Genomic DNA, 19,944 nt, shown 5'->3' on the forward strand with positions numbered 1-19,944 from the left:
ACTTGTGAACTGATGTACATGTATAGTCTAATCTTTTTCATATTGTTTACCCAGTAACTTATATGAACTGATGTGCATGTATAGTCTAATCTTTTTCATATTGTTTACCCAGTAACTTGTGAACTGATGTACATGTATAGTCTAATCTTTTTCATATTGTTTACCCAGTAACTTATATGAACTGATGTACATGTATAGTCTAATCCTTTTCATATTGTTTACCCAGTAACTTATATGAACTGATGTGCATGTATAGTCTAATCCTTTTCATATTGTTTACCCAGTAACTTATATGAACTGATGTACATGTATAGTCTAATCCTTTTCATATTGTTTACCCAGTAACTTATATGAACTGATGTGCATGTATAGTCTAATCCTTTTCATATTGTTTACCCAGTAACTTATATGAACTGATGTGCATGTATAGTCTAATCCTTTTCATATTGTTTACCCAGTAACTTGTGAACTGATGTACATGTATAGTCTAATCCTTTTCATATTGTTTACCCAGTAACTTATATGAACTGATGTACATGTATAGTCTAATCTTTTTCATATTGTTTACCCAGTAACTTATATGAACTGATGTACATGTATAGTCTAATCTTTTTCATATTGTTTACCCAGTAACTTATATGAACTGATGTACATGTATAGTCTAATCTTTTTCATATTGTTTACCCAGTAACTTATATGAACTGATGTACATGTATAGTCTAATCCTTTTCATATTGTTTACCCAGTAACTTGTGAACTGATGTGCATGTATAGTCTAATCTTTTTCATTTTGTTTACCCAGTAACTTATATGAACTGATGTACATGTATAGTCTAATCTTTTTCATATTGTTTACCCAGTAACTTATATGAACTGATGTACATGTATAGTCTAATCCTTTTCATATTGTTTACCCAGTAACTTATATGAACTGATGTGCATGTATAGTCTAATCTTTTTCATATTGTTTACCCAGTAACTTATATGAACTGATGTACATGTATAGTCTAATCCTTTTCATATTGTTTACCCAGTAACTTATATGAACTGATGTACATGTATAGTCTAATCCTTTTCATATTGTTTACCCAGTAACTTGTGAACTGATGTGCATGCTTAGTTTAATCATTTTCTGTACAGTGAGTGTTTTGTCCTTTATGCGATTTAATCAAATTATTTTCTTCACATTCTTACTGACAAAAGCAACATAAAGGTTGAAATAGGCAGCTTGGGTTGGTATCTTATGTCCTTATCAGGATATTAATTCCTTGGACCATGTTGATCATGTTCAGCTTCGTGTAGGAGAAGTGGTATTTCGATTGCATCCACTTCTTCAGCAATAACAAAGGTGAATGCCATGTCTGCCATTGTTGCATTTCCAAGAAACAGCACAAGTTGTCTGACTTGCTGTCGGTGCATATGTACCCCATTCTGTCTACAGTCGGCTCCTTTTACCTTACCACTCAAACACGCCAAGTGAATCAAGTTGTCTCCATTCTAACCAGATATTCTTTCTGCAGTACATGCCTTCAAACTACCTTAAACCCTTAAATTATGCCCTTACCTAAGGAAATGTTTGAGAGACTCTATGCAACATAATTCCCTTAGGTATGGTAAACCTTGAAGGGAAACACAAAGATGCACTATGCAGAAGTCGCTCCGCTAAAAATCTAATAGCTCGCCTAATAACTTAACAAGAAGCATAGAAACAGTGCACATAAAACAGATCTATCCCTTCTTAGAGTTCCTTTCAATGAGAATGACAGAACTATAATTTAGTGGGCCACCCAAAAAGTGACATATTGCAGCTTTAAGATGTTTTCTGCAACTGGACCATGCTGTGCTAGTTGGTCGTCACTAGTTACCACAGCCACAAAGTCATAAACCCTGCTTATTTATTCAATGTATCTTCTTAAAATGTGATTTTAAACCTAACCCTAACCACACTGCTAACCTTATGCCTAACCCTAACCTTAAAACCACCAAAAAGCAAATTTTAGTTTCCATACATTTTTATGACAGCGACTCTAATCTCAGAATGTTGAAGAAATTCAGCGTGTCCCAGAGGGGCCTTACAGTGTTCTACAGGAGCACCATCGAGAGCATACTGTCGGGATGCATCACAGCCTGGTGCGGCAACTCTACCACCAAGGACCGCAAGGCGCTACAGACGGTGGTACGCTCAGCCGAACACACACTGCCTGCCCTCCAGGTCACCTACAACACCAGGTGTTGCAGGAAGGCCAAAAGAATAATCAGGGACCCCAGCCATGGCCTGCTCTCCAGTTTCCATCACTCGGACATGGGCAGTATAGGAGCATCATGGCAAAAACTGTAAGACTGGCCAATAGCTTCTACCCCCAGACCATCAGGCTGCTGAATAGCCACCACTAATCAGCTACCCCTTTTCACTGTACCCTGTAATTACAACTGCAACCCTGTACATGTGACTATTAAACTCATCAAAAATCGAATTGTCATTTTGTGGCAGTGGTAACTAGTAGAAACCCTGCTAGTCTGGCTAGTGCCGCATTCAAAACAACTGGGAACCTGGAAATCTCAGACTTCTGAGCGATCAACACAACTGTGAACACCTAATGGTCATTCAAATCAGAATTCCAAGTCAGACACTCAGCATCTTTCTAGAACTCCAACTTTCCGACCTGAAGCTCACTGACGTCATGAATTGACCATTTTTCCACCCAAGTTTAAAGTTATCTTGAAAGCACCCTGCGCTGTGAGTCACGTGGGTCTCGTCTTGTTTAATTATTTCCTTCTCTCCTCTTTTGTGTTTGTCAAGTGATCTATGTGTATGGGCTGGTGGGACCTTCAGCCTGTGTATTTGTAATTTGACAATTTAACAATTACTGTATAAAAAAAACATATGTTCTACATTGAATGATTGGGCCTTAGGAGTTCACATCAGTGTCTAAGTTGGTATATAGGTTACGGTCTCATGTATTATCCAGGTAATGCTCCAAATGTCACCTAATAAAATAACTATTGTCGTTTAATTCTATGAGCTGGACATGGGACGAAAAATGTTAAATCAAGGCACATTAGGCTTTTTAGTCTGAAAAGGAACATTACAACCTTTTCTATATAATTTGTGCTACATAGGTGCAGACAGCAAAATGGATGTATTTTCAGTCACATTGGGTGCATCCAAATAACCTCTCCATCAAGTGCACTTGTTCACTTCCCTTCACTGATATGAAAGGAAATGTCTGGTATTATACAACGGGTGGGTCTAATCCTGAATGCTGATTGGTTAAAAGCGCATTTCAGCTGGTGTCTATTCCACAAGTTACCACCGGCTAAATCTATGACGTTAAAATGCCCATTTACTCTGTTCCATCTGACTGCGCAATCCACTGTCCCATCAGCCCAGCCAGGCAATTTATAAACTTTATCTCCACTATAAAAAGCATTTAGACATGATCTCACATTTCTTTTAGACTTACATTTAGTTTAACAGTGGAGATTTGTATTAACCTTGCTGTCTGTCTCGCTGACATTTGCAACATTGTTTCAATATTCAAATTATATATCCAACTGTCCCATAGTAATGTAATGAACGTGAATGGGTCGGCAGTAGGGATGAGAGAGAGAGAGGCAGGCAGCATTTCTCAGCCAGTCGAAATCATGAATCGGCTGGCATCATTTTTATGGATATATACAAAGGTAAAACAAAACGAAGTGCACCTAGCTTGCAGTCTTTGCTGCTTCAGTTAGAAGTTATTGTGTTAGCTGTGTTGTTGGCTAGCTTCTCTGAACAACAGTGTCCTAACAAGAGAGCACATTTTCTATGCCAGTTGAAATCGTGCCTCATTATCTCATTGGGTCGCGTCGTTAGATACAGAACAAAAAGAACGAACGACTTGGTCGGATCTCTAGCGACCCTAGATTTTTGTCGGGACTATATCTTGTGGAAGGATGAAATTGTACGAATAAAAGTATAAAAATAAAGTTTTTAATGAAAATATGTCGATCATTATTTGAATATGTTGGTAACCCGTATACAAGTGATAATGCCCTCGAAGCTGGTGTTTGTTGGATATATTGGCATGGTTTGCCGGTCCTCGACTTGGTCTCGGGCCTAACAACACCGTGCCAATATATCCAACAAACACCGGATTCTCGGGAATTATCACTAGAAATATGGAAACTCCCAATAGCCCAGGAAAACAACAATTCAATGCTTTTAGATTTGTAGGAAGTAGTGAATAAGTGCACACTTCTGCAGGAAGGCAAGATTATTGGGCCATACACCCTGGCCCTCTGAGGAGGTTCCTTCATGGATATGATCTCATCCAGGTGTATTTAGTTAGGTCTCCCCACAGGTTACTGGGGCTTTGCCTGTCTTGGAGCACTGATTCACCGAGGAGCCCAGCTTATCGGCCAGCAAGAATGGGCTGAGGTGGCCGTACTGAAAAGGGAGAGCAGAGGACACAGTTCAGGATTCAAATGATCCTGAGTAAACGCCAGTTGAGGTATTTGCGGATTAGCATTATCTCCTATGATAATAAACAGTCCCTGATTGCTTTTGGGCACCATGTTACAATTGTAATTACATTGCTATTACAGAGCTATCACAGCAACAACGCTAACGTGTTACCTTTGTAAAGTGTTACCTACCTTCTGGATGCAGAAGTCTGGGGAGAAGAGAGAGCACTGGAAGATAACAGCCATCTCCCCGTCGACCCTCAGCGTCTTTCTGCACAACACAAAGTAATCATCAAAGGGACTATACATTCACTTAGCATATCAGACAACCCACACAATTTGTGCATTGACCTAATGTAGTGTGGAATCCATTTTTAGAAATGTCTGTAGCAATATGAATACAGAAGTAAAACACTTGGGAACAAAATGACTTTGCTACATAAACAGAAACAACCAATGCTGCCTTTATGAAAAATGCTTAGGTGAGGGCAGTCCTATTATGAGCTGTTCCTGAAGAGCTACCGTCATGTAGGTTTTCACTCCAACCCCTGTTGTAACTAACCTGATTCAGTTTATCAACAAGCTAATTATTAGAATCAGGTGCGTTAGATTGGGGTTGGAGTGAAAAACTATGGACGGTAGCTCTCCAGGAACAGGGTTGGAGAGCCCTGCCGTGTTTGCACTAACATACCTTGAAGCAGTGGGAGGAGTCAAACTCCAGTTGACACGGGTAGTCAGACACAGTCCCCTTGTAGGTCACTATTGCGCTTGACATCTCAAGCTTTTGGGGCAATTTGAAGAGCCGGTAAGTGCCAGATGCATAGCTAATATCACCTTCAACACATTGGAAATGGAAGTGACTGCCTAGGCTTAGGGCTGTTGCGGTGACCACATTACTGCCACACCGGCGTTCACGAGTCATGAAGGCAGTCAAATTCCATGTGACCGTTTAGTCATGGTAATTAGGCTTCTCCAAGCTCTGATGCTGCTGATGTTCATTAGTAGCCTACCAAACGTTCTAACTGCCTGGTGCTCAGCAGTCTATTGTCCCTCTAATCCCTCTGACATCAATGCAAATATAATCGGAAATCTAATCCAAAAACTTCATGAGAGCCCATGAGCTCATGTTGCGCAACCTTTATTTAGGCTATGCAATTACGTGAGAAAACTGAGGATCCCATCAGCTTTCGATAGGCTAGGCCAACTATATTTATTTCTCAACCTTCCAAATTTTAAGAACATTGCTTATCTTTAAAACAGGAGTATAGCCTACCCGGCTATACTCATGGGAAACATGGGAAAAGCATCCTCCATTCGCTATTTAAGTGCATACACATGTATTTTTCCCCGCTGCCCCTGTTTTGAGACAGGTGCATGATAATGGTCCATTCTAAATCAAAACAAATTTCACACATACAGTACCAGTCAAAGGTTTGGACACACCTACTCGTTCAAGGGTTTTTCTTTATTTTTACTGTTTTCTACACTGTAGAATAATGGTGAAGACATTAAAACTATGAAATAGCACATATGGCATCATGCACACTCAATGCATTCTCTCAACCAGCTTCACCTGGAATACTTTCCCAAGAGTCTTGAAGGAGTTCCCACATATGCTGAGCACTTGTTGGCTGCTTTTCCTTCACTCTGTGGTCCAACTCATCCCAAACTATCTCAATTGGGTTGTCGGGTGATTGTGGAGGCCAGGTCATCTGATACAGCATTCCATCACTCTCCTTCTTGGTCAAATAGCCCTTACACAGCCTGGAGGTATGTTGGGTCATTGTCCTGTTGAAAAACAAATGATAGTCCCACTAAGTGCAAAACAGATGGGATGGCATATCGCTGCAGAATGCTGTGGTAGCCATGCTGGTTAAGTGTGCCTTGAATTCTAAATAAATCACTGACAGTGGCACAGCAAAGCACCCCCACACCTCCATAATTCACAGTGGGAACCACACATGGAGAGATCATCCGATCACCTACTCTGCGTCTCACAAAGACACAGTGGTTGTAACCAAAAATCGCACATTTCTAATGTCCATTGCTCGTGTTTCTTGGCCCAAGCAAGTCTCTTCCTCTTATTGGTGTCCTTTAATAGTGGTTTCTTTGCAGCAATTCGACCGTGAAGGCCTGATTCACGCCGTTTCCTCTGAACAGTTGACGTTGAGATGTGTATGTTACTTGAACTCTGTGAAGCATTTATTTGGGCTGCAATATCTAAGGCTGGTAACTCTAATGAACTTATTCTCTGCAGCAGAGGTAACTCTGGGTCTTCCTTCCCTGTGGCGGTCCTCATGAGAGCCAGTTTCATCATAGTGCTTGATGGTTTTTGCGACTGCACTTGAAGAAACTTTCAAAGTTCTTGGCATTTTCCAGATTGACTGACCTTCATGTCTTAAAGTAATGATGGATGATTCTCTTTGCTTATTTGAGCTGTTCTTGCCATAATATGAACTTGGTATTTTACCAAATAGGGCTATCTTCTGTATACCACCCCTACCTTGTCACAACACAACTGATTGGCTCAAACGCAATAAGGAATGAAATTCCACAAATGAACAAGGCACACCAGTTAAATGAAATGCATTCCAGGTGACTACCTCATGAAGCTGGTTGAGGGAATGCCAAGAGTGTGCAAAGCTGTAATCAAGGCAAAGGGTGGCTACTTTGACGAATCTCAAATATAAAATGTATTTTGATTAGTTAAACCCTTTTTTTGGTTATTGCATGATTCCATATGTGTTATTTCATCGTTTTGATGTCTTCCCTAGTATTCAACAATGTAGAAAATAGTAAAAATGAAGAAAAAAACCTTGGAATGAGTAGGTGTCCAAACTTTTGACTGGTACTGTATATTATTTAGAATATGTTACGTTTAAATCGAAAATAGTCTGATGGGTGACAATATTAGCTTGTGAATGATATATTACGACTTGTGAATGATGCCCAGCTTAAGGCAAACAGCGCATGCTTTTCTTTGCAACTTTTTCTAATCAGTCACACACCTCATGTAGCCTAGCCCATAGGTCTATATGTTTTGATAAGGTTTGTATCACAACTAAAGTGGCAAAATAACTTCTTAAAATTAATCCGCTTTACAACAGGTGTAGAGCCTGACATACAGACGCAGCACGTGAGTTTCAAGTTTGGGGAAGATAAAAACGCTCCTTTATAATAAAAGTATTACATGCATAATCACATTTGTGATCACTTTTGAGAATGGTGTTTTCCTGGTAATGGTGTTTTCCTGGTAATACTGCTGTGTGCACATTGCTGAGCTTATAATGTGAAGAAATAGCCTAATAGTTTATCAACATTTTAAGTTAACCGTTCTCATCTGTTGCATCAGGCTCACAGCTTAAACAGTTTTTTTAATGCTTGTGGTTGTATTAATTTGGGATAGTAGATTGACTTAGGCTAGTGCTTTTGCTTTTCGTTAGGCCTACTCATCTTGTTGGCTGACGAAAAAGTAAATGTGGACAGTTCTTCCAAAATCTTCAATATGCGCCTCGTAATTGGATAAGGATGCACGCAGTTGCCTCTCCGATGTGTCTGTCTTCACTTGTAGACTGTAAGAAAGACCCGATCACGTGACTGAGAGCCATGTGAGTGAGAGGTGCTTCGGCACGCAGCGGGGAGAAGGGGATCATAATTATTATATTCTGCCCAAGGGCACAACGGCCACTGGCCGCAAAAGGCATGGATATTTGCAGGGGGATTATGGCCACACAAAGGTGATGCAGCCGGGAAATTTGAGGCATTATCAAGTGCTTGTCAAATTGTGAATGAGAGACTGATGAAGTGTGTACAGTCTGCACAAAAAAGAAAGCAGAGCTCATGCCTTTCATGCAACTTTTTTCAAATCATCATTAGAGTCGCATCATGCAGCCTTCGATTGTATTAAATAACTAATAATAAATAAATAACTCTAAATTAAGCATATAGCAGTACCCATTTCTTTGTTAACCGCTGTCATGACTGTCCTGATCAGGTCAGGGTACAGGAGACCACCACCCTACAGATTATCTCCCAAACCCCCAACAGAGGAGGAGAGATCTAGGGGTCTGAAGATGTGGGGGTTTTATGACACCTCATGCCCATAATAAACCTTAGGCCACAGAGAAATTCCTTTGTCCTAACAATGGAGAACTGGCCTCAGAACATTAAACATGCAATAAAGGGACTTTGGAACAATGGTTTCCGTCAGCCACAATGGTGGTCATGACGAGAGGTGGAATATTAAAATGTATGTAACTTTTGTATTGTTTTTAAAGGTTAAGAGATGACGTTATTATGAAAACATTGTACCTTTAAGAGTTTTCCCAGTATATGCCTGATGTTTATACATTGTACGTTGTGTGGAAAATATCCAAATCAAACAGAATGTTTTGGTAAAGATGAAATGTGAAGTTAGTGTCTAAAATTGGATTTTAGTCAAATCTAAGCCTTGCCCCTTTACTTGGTCCGCCCAGAGAATTGCCCTAAAGGCGGTTACACCCACTTCTGACCCGAGGGTATAAGACAGGAGAGTGAAGAATTAACATAGGAGACTAATTGACCCCAAGCTGCAGCGAAGGTCTAACAAAGTCGACGAACCCCAAAACGAAACACAAGGTTGAAGACAAAGAAATCTTTTTCTACACGAGCTACGGACGAGTAGCTGTGTCTAAGCGGGTGAATTCAAGCCGAACCACCCAGTCTCCACTCTCCATCAAATCGTGGTATCTTCACCGTTCGAGTCCGACGCTGTGAGCTCTGAGCTACAGAGCTGTCTGTCCTCAGAAGACCGCGAGGGATCAGACCACTAAGCCAAGAAGGACACTGACATCGTGAGGACAACCAGAGAGTTGCGCCGGAGAAGTGCGTCATTGAGAAGCCTAAACGACCCACGCGGAGCTTCCCACCTGAGACCTCCAACACGTAATTACATCATTATATTCTGACCCATAAGAGCGGCAGTTCGGGGCAAGGCTAGGTTTTAAATAAGCATAGCTGACAAATGAACCCAAATGTATATTTCTCTCGTGTACTTCCTTTGTTTCTCTCTGTTTTAAATCCCCATTTTGGGTAACACGCGCCATAGTGTGTTGGCCCGTTATACTAAGTCCTAACCAATAGCTAGACTGTGTTTTGTGTATGTGTATTTTTATCATCATTTTAGCTTGCTAGTAAATAAATAATCAACTAAGATTGGTGTGGGAAACTCATTGGTGAAGCCCGGGTCCGTGCAGATTCCCGGATTATGCGACGTTCAGAATGAGACTGTAGAGGAAATTGATTAATTTAGCGACTGTTGTAAAATCAATATTCTGATATCCTTTGAGTTAATTTGGGAAATAGAAACTCAATCAAAACAATGTTCCCATGGTGCCCCAGGTTAATGAGTTAATAATTGCTTGATTCATTGCTTAATTCATTTAATCACGCAATTATAAACCGTTAATCATTCGATGAGCATCAGTCGTCACATTAACTAATACAACGTCACGACACCGCTCAACACAGAATAGCCGCATGTGCGCACTCCCTCAAATAATTTGTAGAAAATATATTTCCTATTTAATTCAGCTATTTTCAATTGCCACGTGAATCTAAGCAAAGAGGCGTCACTGCAGTACCGGGTTCGAATCCAGGCTGCATCACATCCGGCAGTGATTTGGAGTCCCATAAGGCGGCGCACAATTGGCCCAGTGTCATCCGGGGTAGGCCGTCATTGTAAATAAGAATTTGTTCTTAACTGACTTGCCTAGTTAAATAAAGATTTTTTTATTTTTTTTATCAACTAAAAAATAAAATCTGTTTCGGGGGAATGATATGTTTCCAATTTATAAATTCACCCATTTGGTCCCAAGGCAAGGTGAAGTGATATTGTTGCAAATTGGAACCTGGGTCCAGCGACTGTCAAGCCAACTCCCTAACCCAGGGGTAGGCAACCCTGGTCATGGAGTGCAGCAGGCACTTCATGTTTTTTATTTAACCGGCCTGGAAAATCAAGGGTGTTGAATTTAGGCAATCACTGACCGAAATGTTCAACTAGCTCAGCTGAGCAGGTGTGGTGCCTTACAAAAAAAAGATTGCAGTTTTTACACTGCTTTAGACTGATATTTTGGATGCAGTAATTGCATAATAATGGCAGTTACACTTTAGAAATTTGGCTTGGCACCTAAAACCCTCAAACTTTTACAGACGCACAATTTTGAGCATCCTGTTGGGCTGTATCACCGCCTGATATGGCAACTGCACCGCCCACAACCGCAGGGCTCTCCAGAGGGTGGTGCGGTCTGCCCAACGCATCACCGGGGGCAAACTACCTGCCCTCCTTTAATAATGTAATTTAATAATACATATTTTGCATTACTCATCTGTATATACTGTATTGTATTATATTCTACTGTATCTTAGTCTATGCCACTCTGACATTGCTCATCCAAATATGATATATTCTTATTTCCATGCCTTAACATAGATTTGTCTGTATTGGGTATATGTTGTGAAATTGTTAGGTATTACTTGTTAGATATTACTGCACTGTTGGAGCTAGAAACAAGCATTTCGCTACACCTGCAACAACATCTGATAAACAGGTGTATGTGACCAATAAAATTAGATTTGAATATTACTAAGGTTAAAAAAAAGTTATTTTGGACGCAGAATTTGCAGTATACTGCACTCTATCTACAGATACTACAGCGTTCTTCAGTTATACTGCACACTGACGGCACTTATTTTTAGTAAGGGTAAACGTACCTTGACATTGTCATGCACTTATTTTGTTACAGTCTGGACACAGAAATGCGGACTGTAGTGGAGGGGTAATGTCCGCGAGAAGTACTTAAGCTGTCCTCTCATCAGTTAGTGCTAAAATACGTAATATTTTGAAAACTTTTGGTTTCTTTTCAAAATGTGTAGAACAATTAGTGCAAGACAGTGGCGACAGCATACTATGTAGAAAAATCAGATGCGAGAACTAGGTGCGCCACTTTTTGCGCATGCCTGGGCTTCTTCTTCGGTGGGGTTTATCTTCGGTTCACAATCCAACGTCATGGTGCATTACCGCCACCTACTGTACTGGAGTGTGGGCCAGAGACAGGGAGAAACGAAATACGAAATCCTGCCAGCCCCGTTCATCTTAAAAAATATAAAATATTTGAGACTATAACCAATGAAGTTCTACTCAATATACTTTTACAACTAATTTCCTGTATCTCCTTCTCCCTCATACTAGCTCTCATCCTCTCTTTTTCCTTCTGATACTGCCCACACTGTAGCAATGTATGCTCCACTGTCTCTGTTTCCTGGCAATAATCACACTTTCCTGTTGGATGATTTCCTATCCCATTTAAAGTCTTATTCAACCGGGTGTGTCCCACCCTTAACCTTGTAAAAATAGCCTTCTCTCTTCTGCCCCTTAATGCCGTCCTCCCCTCCCAGACTTTCCTCTGTACTTGAATTAAATCCCAGCCCTTAGTAGCTCTATTCCACTGCTCCTGCCATCGTGGCACCATCACTGTCAATATCAGGCTTTTTGCCTCTGCCTTGCTCATTGAAACTATAAAATCCCAACTACTAAGTGCTTGTTTAGCCAGTACATCAACTGCCTCATTCCCCTACACCCCCACATGGACTGGGACCCAAGTAAATCTGATCTGTATACCAATCTGTCTAATCATGCCATGAGTTTGTAGTGCCTCATAAAGCAGGTATTGTCTGTTACATGACCTAAAGGACTGCAGACTCATCAACACCTCACATCAATAACAGCAAATAACTACTCTGTCTGGCTTGACTTCCTCCAACCACTGCAAGGCCAACAGTATGGCCATCGTCTCCGTCGCATATACAGCCAGGTGATCTGTAATACGTTCCTGCACTACAAAAATGCTGACCCAGTATGTCCTGTTCTTGGATCTTTGGAACAATCTGTGTAAATGGTCACAAAATCCTGATACACAGTATCCAGACGTCTATTAAACAAATCAGATGGATTTAACACTCTCCCTATCTTTCTGTAGTCTCTTCAACACTAGTAGATCAACTACTGGAGGTGGGAGTAGCCATGGTGGATTTACAGGAATAGCTGCATGCCTTGTCTGAGTGTTGGTACCATGGTAGGTATTTAAGGATATACAACGTCTTACTTTAGCTACGTTTAACAATTAGTGTAGCTACATACATGGTTGTAATCTGATAACAAACCTACATCGACATTGTCATGCACTTGTGTTGACAAATTTATGTTTTTTTTAGAGGCAGACACAGGTCGAACTTTGAAACCCAAACATCCTGTCCAAGTGACGAAACTTCCGTTTCTTCATCCGGAGACTTTGAATTAGTGCGCTTGTCTTCTACGTTTGTGCATATTCTTGCGTAGCCCCCTTTGTTTGTGTAGTTCGAAATCCATCAAACAGCGTACTGTACGTTCGTGAATTCAAGGGAAGTGCGCGCAACGTGCGGTGTCGTTTACACTGCGTGCTTTGGGCAGGAGGAAGGCTAATCAACACAATCGTGAAAAGCAGGGAAAAGTTCATATCATTTTTACCGAGAAATGTTGTTATAATCGTGTGCAAACCGAGGCTATTTTCAATACGAAGCAGTTGCCCTGGACGTGGAGGAGGTACGTTTTGCCAGGTCCTCTGGTTGTGCAATTGATCTGGTTAGCATTAGCAGACTAACGTTAGCACTTTCATTCTGGGCCTTCACAAAAAAAAGTTGTTGCCCAACTAATAACTAAATTGCTGCCCAACTAATAACTAAATCAAATCACGTATGATAGGTTAGAATTGTATTACTCGATTGGTTAACTAATTTGCCCACCTGTGCTTTTCCCCATTGTGTGTGCTAACGACACACTTGAATTTGTATGCGTGCTACAGCTAACGTTATAAAGCATCCGCCAATTAAGTTACCTAGCCAGCGACCTAGCTAGCTTTCCAGACTTTGCACTGCTCAAGATTTCACCTACTAGCTAAAGTAATGAAATATTGATCTATATTGAAAATTACTCACAGTTGATTTAGTTTATTTATATTTACCAGAAAGCAGCAGCCATTGTAAACGTGTTGGTAAATCGAAACATTTCATGATGAATTGAGCACAGAAAGCTAATGCATTACTTGTTATTGACACTCATGGTATATGTTCCTTGCTGAAGTACTACCTAACTAATAATACATGATTCTTGTTTGACCCTTTTTATTAGTATTTTAAATTATAAATCTTTCTAGTTGTGAGCCGCAATGGCAGCTGCATTCCCTTATAGAGGGGTACCTGGTGGAATGCCCCCAGGTATCCATCCCCCAGCCCAGGTTCCAGATTACATGTCTGAGGAAAAACTGCAAGAGAAAGGTTGGTTCAGCTCAAGGGGAACGTTTGATCAATGTGTTTTATCTAATGTACAGCTATTGGACTGGCCTCATGTGTCTGTCATCTACCAAAACACATAACATTTCATTGCCCCTTTGCCAATGATTTCCATGGGGTTGTTATTCAATTCATGAAATAGAAAATTCCATTGCATGAAACTATAATTCAACTATTATTGTTATTTTCACAATACAACAGCCAGAAAATGGCAGCAGTTGCAGGCGAAGCGCTACTCTGAGAAGAGGAAGTTTGGGTTTGTTGACGCCCAGAAGGAAGACATGCCACCTGAGCATGTCCGTAAGATCATCAGGGACCACGGTGACATGACCAACAGGAAGTTCCGTCACGACAAGAGGGTCTACCTGGGGTATGAAGCAACTTCTCAGTGACTCTATGGAACTCTGGTGAATGTTATGTGTATGACATCCAGGGGTGAAAGTACGGTGGTACGGCGTCCCTGCAAAATAAATAGTGGTGGTATGCTGTACCGGCAAAACATGAACCTATCACAATAATTAAAACAATTATAGTTTGTAGTTTGCTAACCATGGCCCCCCCCTTTCCTCTTTTCATCCATCTCCCAACACACACACCTTCCTCACTGTCTCCACTTCCCTTCCCTCTTTGTGCGGTCTTCTCCACAGAGCCCTGAAGTACATGCCCCACGCGGTGCTGAAGCTACTGGAGAACATGCCCATGCCTTGGGAGCAGATCAGAGATGTGCCTGTTCTATACCACATCACCGGAGCAATTTCCTTTGTCAACGAGATCCCCTGGGTCATAGAGCCTGTCTACATCGCCCAGTGGGGGTGAGACAGGCTAATATTCTGTTCAAGCAATTTTTTATTTCTGTTTTTGTATATTTTTAAAGTGAAGGAACAGTTGAGGTCTGTTTTTGGATTGAAGTATGCCTAGTTTCCATAAAGTCCTCTCTACGAATTGTTAGAAACTAGTCAGCCATAGATGTCGCAAACCACCTAGATGATCCTTGTTCTCTCTTCTCTCCATAGCGCCATGTGGATCATGATGCGCCGTGAGAAAAGGGACCGTCGTCACTTCAAGCGTATGCGCTTCCCTCCCTTTGACGATGAGGAACCTCCGCTGGACTACGCTGATAACATCCTGGACGTGGAGCCACTGGAGGCCATCCAGATGGAGCTGGATGCAGAAGAGGACTCCTCCGTGGCGGAGTGGCTCTACGAACACCAGCCCCTTAAGGACACCAACAAGTGAGTCACAGCAAAACCTCATTTGGTTTCTCTCTGGACAGTCCTGATGCAGAAAGGACACCTGCACACAGCGTTTTGCTTTATTTTCAAATGAGCATGGTTTAAACTATTGCCTGGTGGTCATCAGAACATTATCACAGCGTACCAAAGACCTGAAACCTATTAATGTAACCCACAATATTTAAACACAAGTCTTGGTTGGTTTAGCACAAGTTCTGGGTAAGTTGAAATCAGTCAAGTATTCTTCAAGACAAAACATGACTGGAATGGATATACATTTTCTTCTAGTCCTTATATGAACCTGCCTTCCTCTCCTTCCCTCCAACTCCAGGTATGTGAACGGGACCACGTACAGGCGTTGGCAGTTCACCCTGCCCATGATGTCCACGCTGTACCGTCTGGCCAACCAGCTGCTGACTGACCTGGTGGACTACAACTATTTCTACCTGTTTGACCTGAAGGCCTTCTTCACCTCCAAGGCCCTCAACATGGCCATCCCTGGGGGACCCAAGTTTGAACCCCTAGTTAGGGACATCAACCTCCAGTAAGAGCCTGGGTCTTTAGGCTGTTACCCCTTAGTGGTAACAGCCTAGTACTGTCTACCATGTGGTGGTTTTTGGGCATTTCACTGTTGAAGTATCTGTTCCTCAACTATCTTCTCCCATCTCAGAGATGAAGACTGGAACGAGTTCAACGACATCAACAAAATTATCATCAGACAGCCAATCAGGACGGAGTACAAGATTGCCTTCCCATACCTGTACAACAACCTTCCCCACCACGTTCACCTCACCTGGTGAGAAAGATGCCCTCTACTGAGAATCTCATACAGGCCCCAGAACAACCTCCCAGACTCCAGAAATAAAAACCTATTGATATGCACACATTTGGGTGATACGCCACCAATGCTAACTAGTGTTTCTGTAGGTACCACACTCCCAATGTGGTTTTCATCAAGACTGAGGATCCTGATTTGCCAGCGTTCTACTTTGACCCCCTGATCAACCCCATCTCCCACAGACACTCAGTCAAGGTATGTGTTGTTTTTAGTGTACTATACGTAATGCACTACAGCCAAATTGCCCTTCGGTGACAAATATCTCTTGAATTGTAATGAACCATGCCCCAGCAGTGCCTTTAATGCCGTCTAGACTAGGGCACAAAAATGTTTTCTCAAAGTATATCTACCTAGCTACGAGCCCTCCTACAAAGGCAAGCAAACCAATGCAAGTGCGTAACGACCGAAGGAGAATTGAATGGTGGGTTACTGGTTGAGCTGAACCTGTGCTGCAGTTAGTCCATCAGCATTCAAACACTTATTTTGAGAATGGGAGAGTCAACTAATAGTGGATACCTCTATTGCAGTGTGTGTGCTCCAGTTGCTGTCCCCTCACTCGCTCTTTCCCCCCCAACTTCTTTCACACATACTCACACCCCTACAGAGTCAGGAGCCTCTGCCAGAGGATGACGAGGAGTTTGAGCTTCCAGAGTACGTGGAGCCCTTCCTGAAGGAGACGCCCCTCTACACAGACAACACAGCCAATGGAATCGCTTTGCTCTGGGCGCCACGCCCCTTCAATCTGCGATCTGGGAGGACCAGGCGGGCCATCGACATCCCACTCATCAAGAACTGGTGAGGATACACTCAAAGAACATTATTTGGTAATGTTGATGTAGTCTGGGAATTGTTATTGCTGTATAAAAGTATTTATCGCCTTTTTTAATTTATTGGAAGTTATTGGAAACATTTCTCTAATACAATAAAACTAAGTAACTTGTCCTACATATAGCAGTCATTACAGGTCTATCTGTGAACTCTTGTCTCAGCTGATATTGTAAACCTAATAAAGATGGCATATTAATACTAAATTAAAATGTAATTAGTGAGTGTCTGCCTGACTGCCTCCCCTATCAGGTATCGTGAGCACTGCCCGGCCGGCCAGCCAGTGAAGGTGCGTGTGTCTTACCAGAAACTGCTCAAGTACTACGTACTCAACGCTCTCAAACACAGACCACCCAAGGCCCAGAAGAAGAGGTAAGCATCAGTGATGATTCTCAAGTTCTCAAATTACCATAAGAACCATGAATTTCGGCAATGTTTGTTTGTTGGTGTTTCATACGAAAAAATAACTGGAATGTACTATTTGCACCACCATTTTGGGGGAAAAAATGTACAACAGAACCTGACTAGCCTCCTCTGTCCTCCCTACAGGTACTTGTTCCGTTCCTTCAAAGCCACCAAGTTCTTCCAGTCGACTAAGCTGGACTGGGTGGAGGTGGGCCTGCAGGTGTGCAGACAGGGCTACAACATGCTGAACCTGCTCATCCACCGCAAGAACCTCAACTACTTGCACCTGGATTACAACTTCAACCTCAAGCCTGTCAAGACCCTCACCACAAAGGTAACCAAATCAAATGTATTTATATAGCCCTTCGTACATCAGCTGATATCTCAAAGTGCTGTACAGAAACCCAGCCTAAAACCCCAAACAGCAAGCAATGCAGGTGAAAGAAGCACGGTGGCTAGGAAAAACTCCCTAGGAAAAACTCCCTAGAAAGGCAAAAACCTAGGAAGAAACCTAGAGAGGAACCAGGCTATGAGGGGTGGCCAGTCCTCTTCTGGCTGTGCAGGGTGGATATTATAACAGAACATGGTCAAGATGTTAAATGTTCATAAATGACCAGCATGGTCAAATAATAATAATCATAGTAGTTGTCGAGGGTGCAACAAGCACGTCCGGTGAACAGGTCAGGGTTCCATAGCCGCAGGCAGAACAGTTGAAACTGGAGCAGCAGCACGGCCAGGTGGACTGGGGACAGCAAGGAGTCATCATGCCAGGTAGTCCTGAGGCATGGTCCTAGGGCTCAGGTCCTCCGAGAGAAAGACAGAAAGAGAGAATTAGAGAGAGCATATTTAAATTCACACAGGACACCGGATAAGACAAGAGAAATACTCCAGATGTAACAGACTGACCCTAGCCCCCCGACACATAAACTACTGCAGCATAAATACTGGAGGCTGAGACAGGAGGGATCAGAAGACACTGTAGCCCCAAACTAGATGCCAGCTGATGTAAAAAGGTGCAAGACAGAGCAAAGTAGACCCAAGTCTGGTCCAAAAACATCCCCTTGCCCTGGCTTACCGCGGCCCTTCTTACTTAGTTGTCTAAATTGCATAAATAAATCCTAATCTGTAGTAGCTCAATATCAAGGGGTGCTTGTGTCATGCTACATTGCAAGCATATTTTATCTAACCTGCACTGAGTTAACAGTTTAGGGGTTTTCGGGGCCACGTTCAGTTGGCAAACTTTGTCGAATGTTGGAGATAGAAATATGATATATTGAAAGAACATGCCTCTTTGACATGTAGAATAAGGAATCATGTCAGCTCTATTCATGGCAGTTCTATCTAAACGAGTTCCACAACGTTGTACCATGCTGAATGCGCCCGTGGTGTCTGTCCCTTCAGGAACGTAAGAAGTCCAGGTTCGGGAATGCCTTCCATCTGTGCAGAGAGGTGCTGCGTCTCAGCAAGCTGGTGGTGGACAGCCACGTACAGTACAGACTGGGCAACGTGGATGCTTTCCAGGTCAGTAACACACATTTGAATCACATTAAAGCTCCAATAAAATATTTTTTATGTGGCGTTTAAATAGCATGATTTGATTTTGGCTCACAATTGGAAGTGTTAAATTCATGTTTTAACTATCCCTATATTTCTGTTATTACGGGGCTATCACTCTGTTATTAGTGCGCCTGCGCAGCAATCTCATTGATGAACCTGGCCTGAGTGCAATGGCAACCATGTAGTGTGCTAATACAGTATAGTAAACGTTGTTAAACTGGAACCTTGTCGTTGTGTCATTTCGAGTTACCAGGAAGTACCCGTTTTTATTAAATGAGTCAAATCCATTTCAATTTAAAGTCTTTCCTAATATGTATTGTTTCTCCCTACTTCCTCCTTGGTCTGTAGTTGGCAGACGGGCTGCAGTACATCTTTGCCCACGTGGGCCAGCTGACTGGCATGTACCGCTACAAGTACAAGCTGATGAGACAGATCCGCATGTGCAAGGACCTCAAGCACCTCATCTACTACCGCTTCAACACTGTGAGTACTGAGTATACACACAGAGACAGATCTATGTAAATGCACACAAACATTACCTTTATTGCAGATTTAGTAAAGGAAACATGTCTGAAACACCACTAAGTAACACATCTGCTCTATAATGTATTGGTTATTTTGGGACAGAACTAAAGCCTGAGTTTGTTGTTGAAGGTGTGCGTTTTCCTGTGTGTTCTCAGGGTCCGGTGGGTAAGGGTCCAGGCTGTGGGTTCTGGGCCCCAGGATGGAGGGTATGGCTGTTCTTCATGAGGGGCATCACCCCCCTGCTAGAGAGATGGCTCGGCAACTTGCTGGCCAGGCAGTTCGAAGGTAAGGCCTTTTAACTTCCCTTTTGTCATAGGTCATGTTAGAATTGTTTGTGTGAAATTAATCATTATCAACTGATGCGGTATGGCCCATCAATGAACTACCGTAATTTCCGGAATATAAGCCGCGCCCACTGAATTAAAAAAATATATATTATTTTGAACATAGATAAGCCGCACATGTCTATAAGCCGCAGGTGCCTACCGGTACATTGAAAGAAATGAACTTTACACAGGCTTTAACGAAACACGGCTTGTAACAAAAAGATATAGGCTTTAACGAAACACGGCTTGTAACAAAAATAAATAGGCTTTAACGAAACACGGCTTGTAACAAAAAATTAAAAATTAGCAGTAAGCTTTAGTTGTCTTTTTGCACTGAGTCAATTCCTCACGCTGCTGTTTCCAACGTCTTATCATCGACTCATTAAGACCAAGCTCCCGTGCAGCAGCTCTATTTCCTTTTCCAACA

The 19,944-nt window shown here is 42.0% G+C and overlaps 1 protein-coding gene and 1 long non-coding RNA gene across 2 annotated transcripts in view; one reads left to right on the forward strand and one right to left on the reverse strand.

Annotated features, from left to right (window-relative positions):
- Positions 1-4,093: 4,093 nt before the first annotated feature.
- Positions 4,094-11,388, reverse strand: LOC115204932 (uncharacterized). Its single transcript, XR_003880530.1, has 4 exons — positions 11,197-11,388; positions 5,138-5,280; positions 4,639-4,717; positions 4,094-4,429 (listed from the first exon to the last, which is right to left on the reverse strand). It is a non-coding gene; the product is annotated as an uncharacterized LOC115204932 (long non-coding RNA).
- A 1,470-nt stretch (positions 11,389-12,858) lies between these two features.
- prpf8 (pre-mRNA processing factor 8) overlaps positions 12,859-19,944 on the forward strand; it is a 29,817-nt gene continuing 22,731 nt past the window's right edge. Inside the window, exons 1-14 of the mRNA XM_029773026.1 lie at positions 12,859-13,063; positions 13,674-13,794; positions 14,011-14,179; positions 14,457-14,621; positions 14,823-15,041; positions 15,373-15,585; positions 15,712-15,837; positions 15,969-16,074; positions 16,484-16,674; positions 16,957-17,076; positions 17,254-17,443; positions 18,511-18,630; positions 19,015-19,149; positions 19,347-19,476. Coding sequence (XP_029628886.1) covers positions 13,686-13,794; positions 14,011-14,179; positions 14,457-14,621; positions 14,823-15,041; positions 15,373-15,585; positions 15,712-15,837; positions 15,969-16,074; positions 16,484-16,674; positions 16,957-17,076; positions 17,254-17,443; positions 18,511-18,630; positions 19,015-19,149; positions 19,347-19,476 — 1,993 coding nt within the window. The 5' untranslated portion in view covers positions 12,859-13,063; positions 13,674-13,685. The remainder of the gene's footprint in view (positions 13,064-13,673; positions 13,795-14,010; positions 14,180-14,456; positions 14,622-14,822; positions 15,042-15,372; positions 15,586-15,711; positions 15,838-15,968; positions 16,075-16,483; positions 16,675-16,956; positions 17,077-17,253; positions 17,444-18,510; positions 18,631-19,014; positions 19,150-19,346; positions 19,477-19,944) is intronic.

This window comes from Salmo trutta, chromosome 13 (assembly GCF_901001165.1).
Source record: "Salmo trutta chromosome 13, fSalTru1.1, whole genome shotgun sequence".
NCBI classification, from domain to species: domain Eukaryota; kingdom Metazoa; phylum Chordata; class Actinopteri; order Salmoniformes; family Salmonidae; genus Salmo; species Salmo trutta.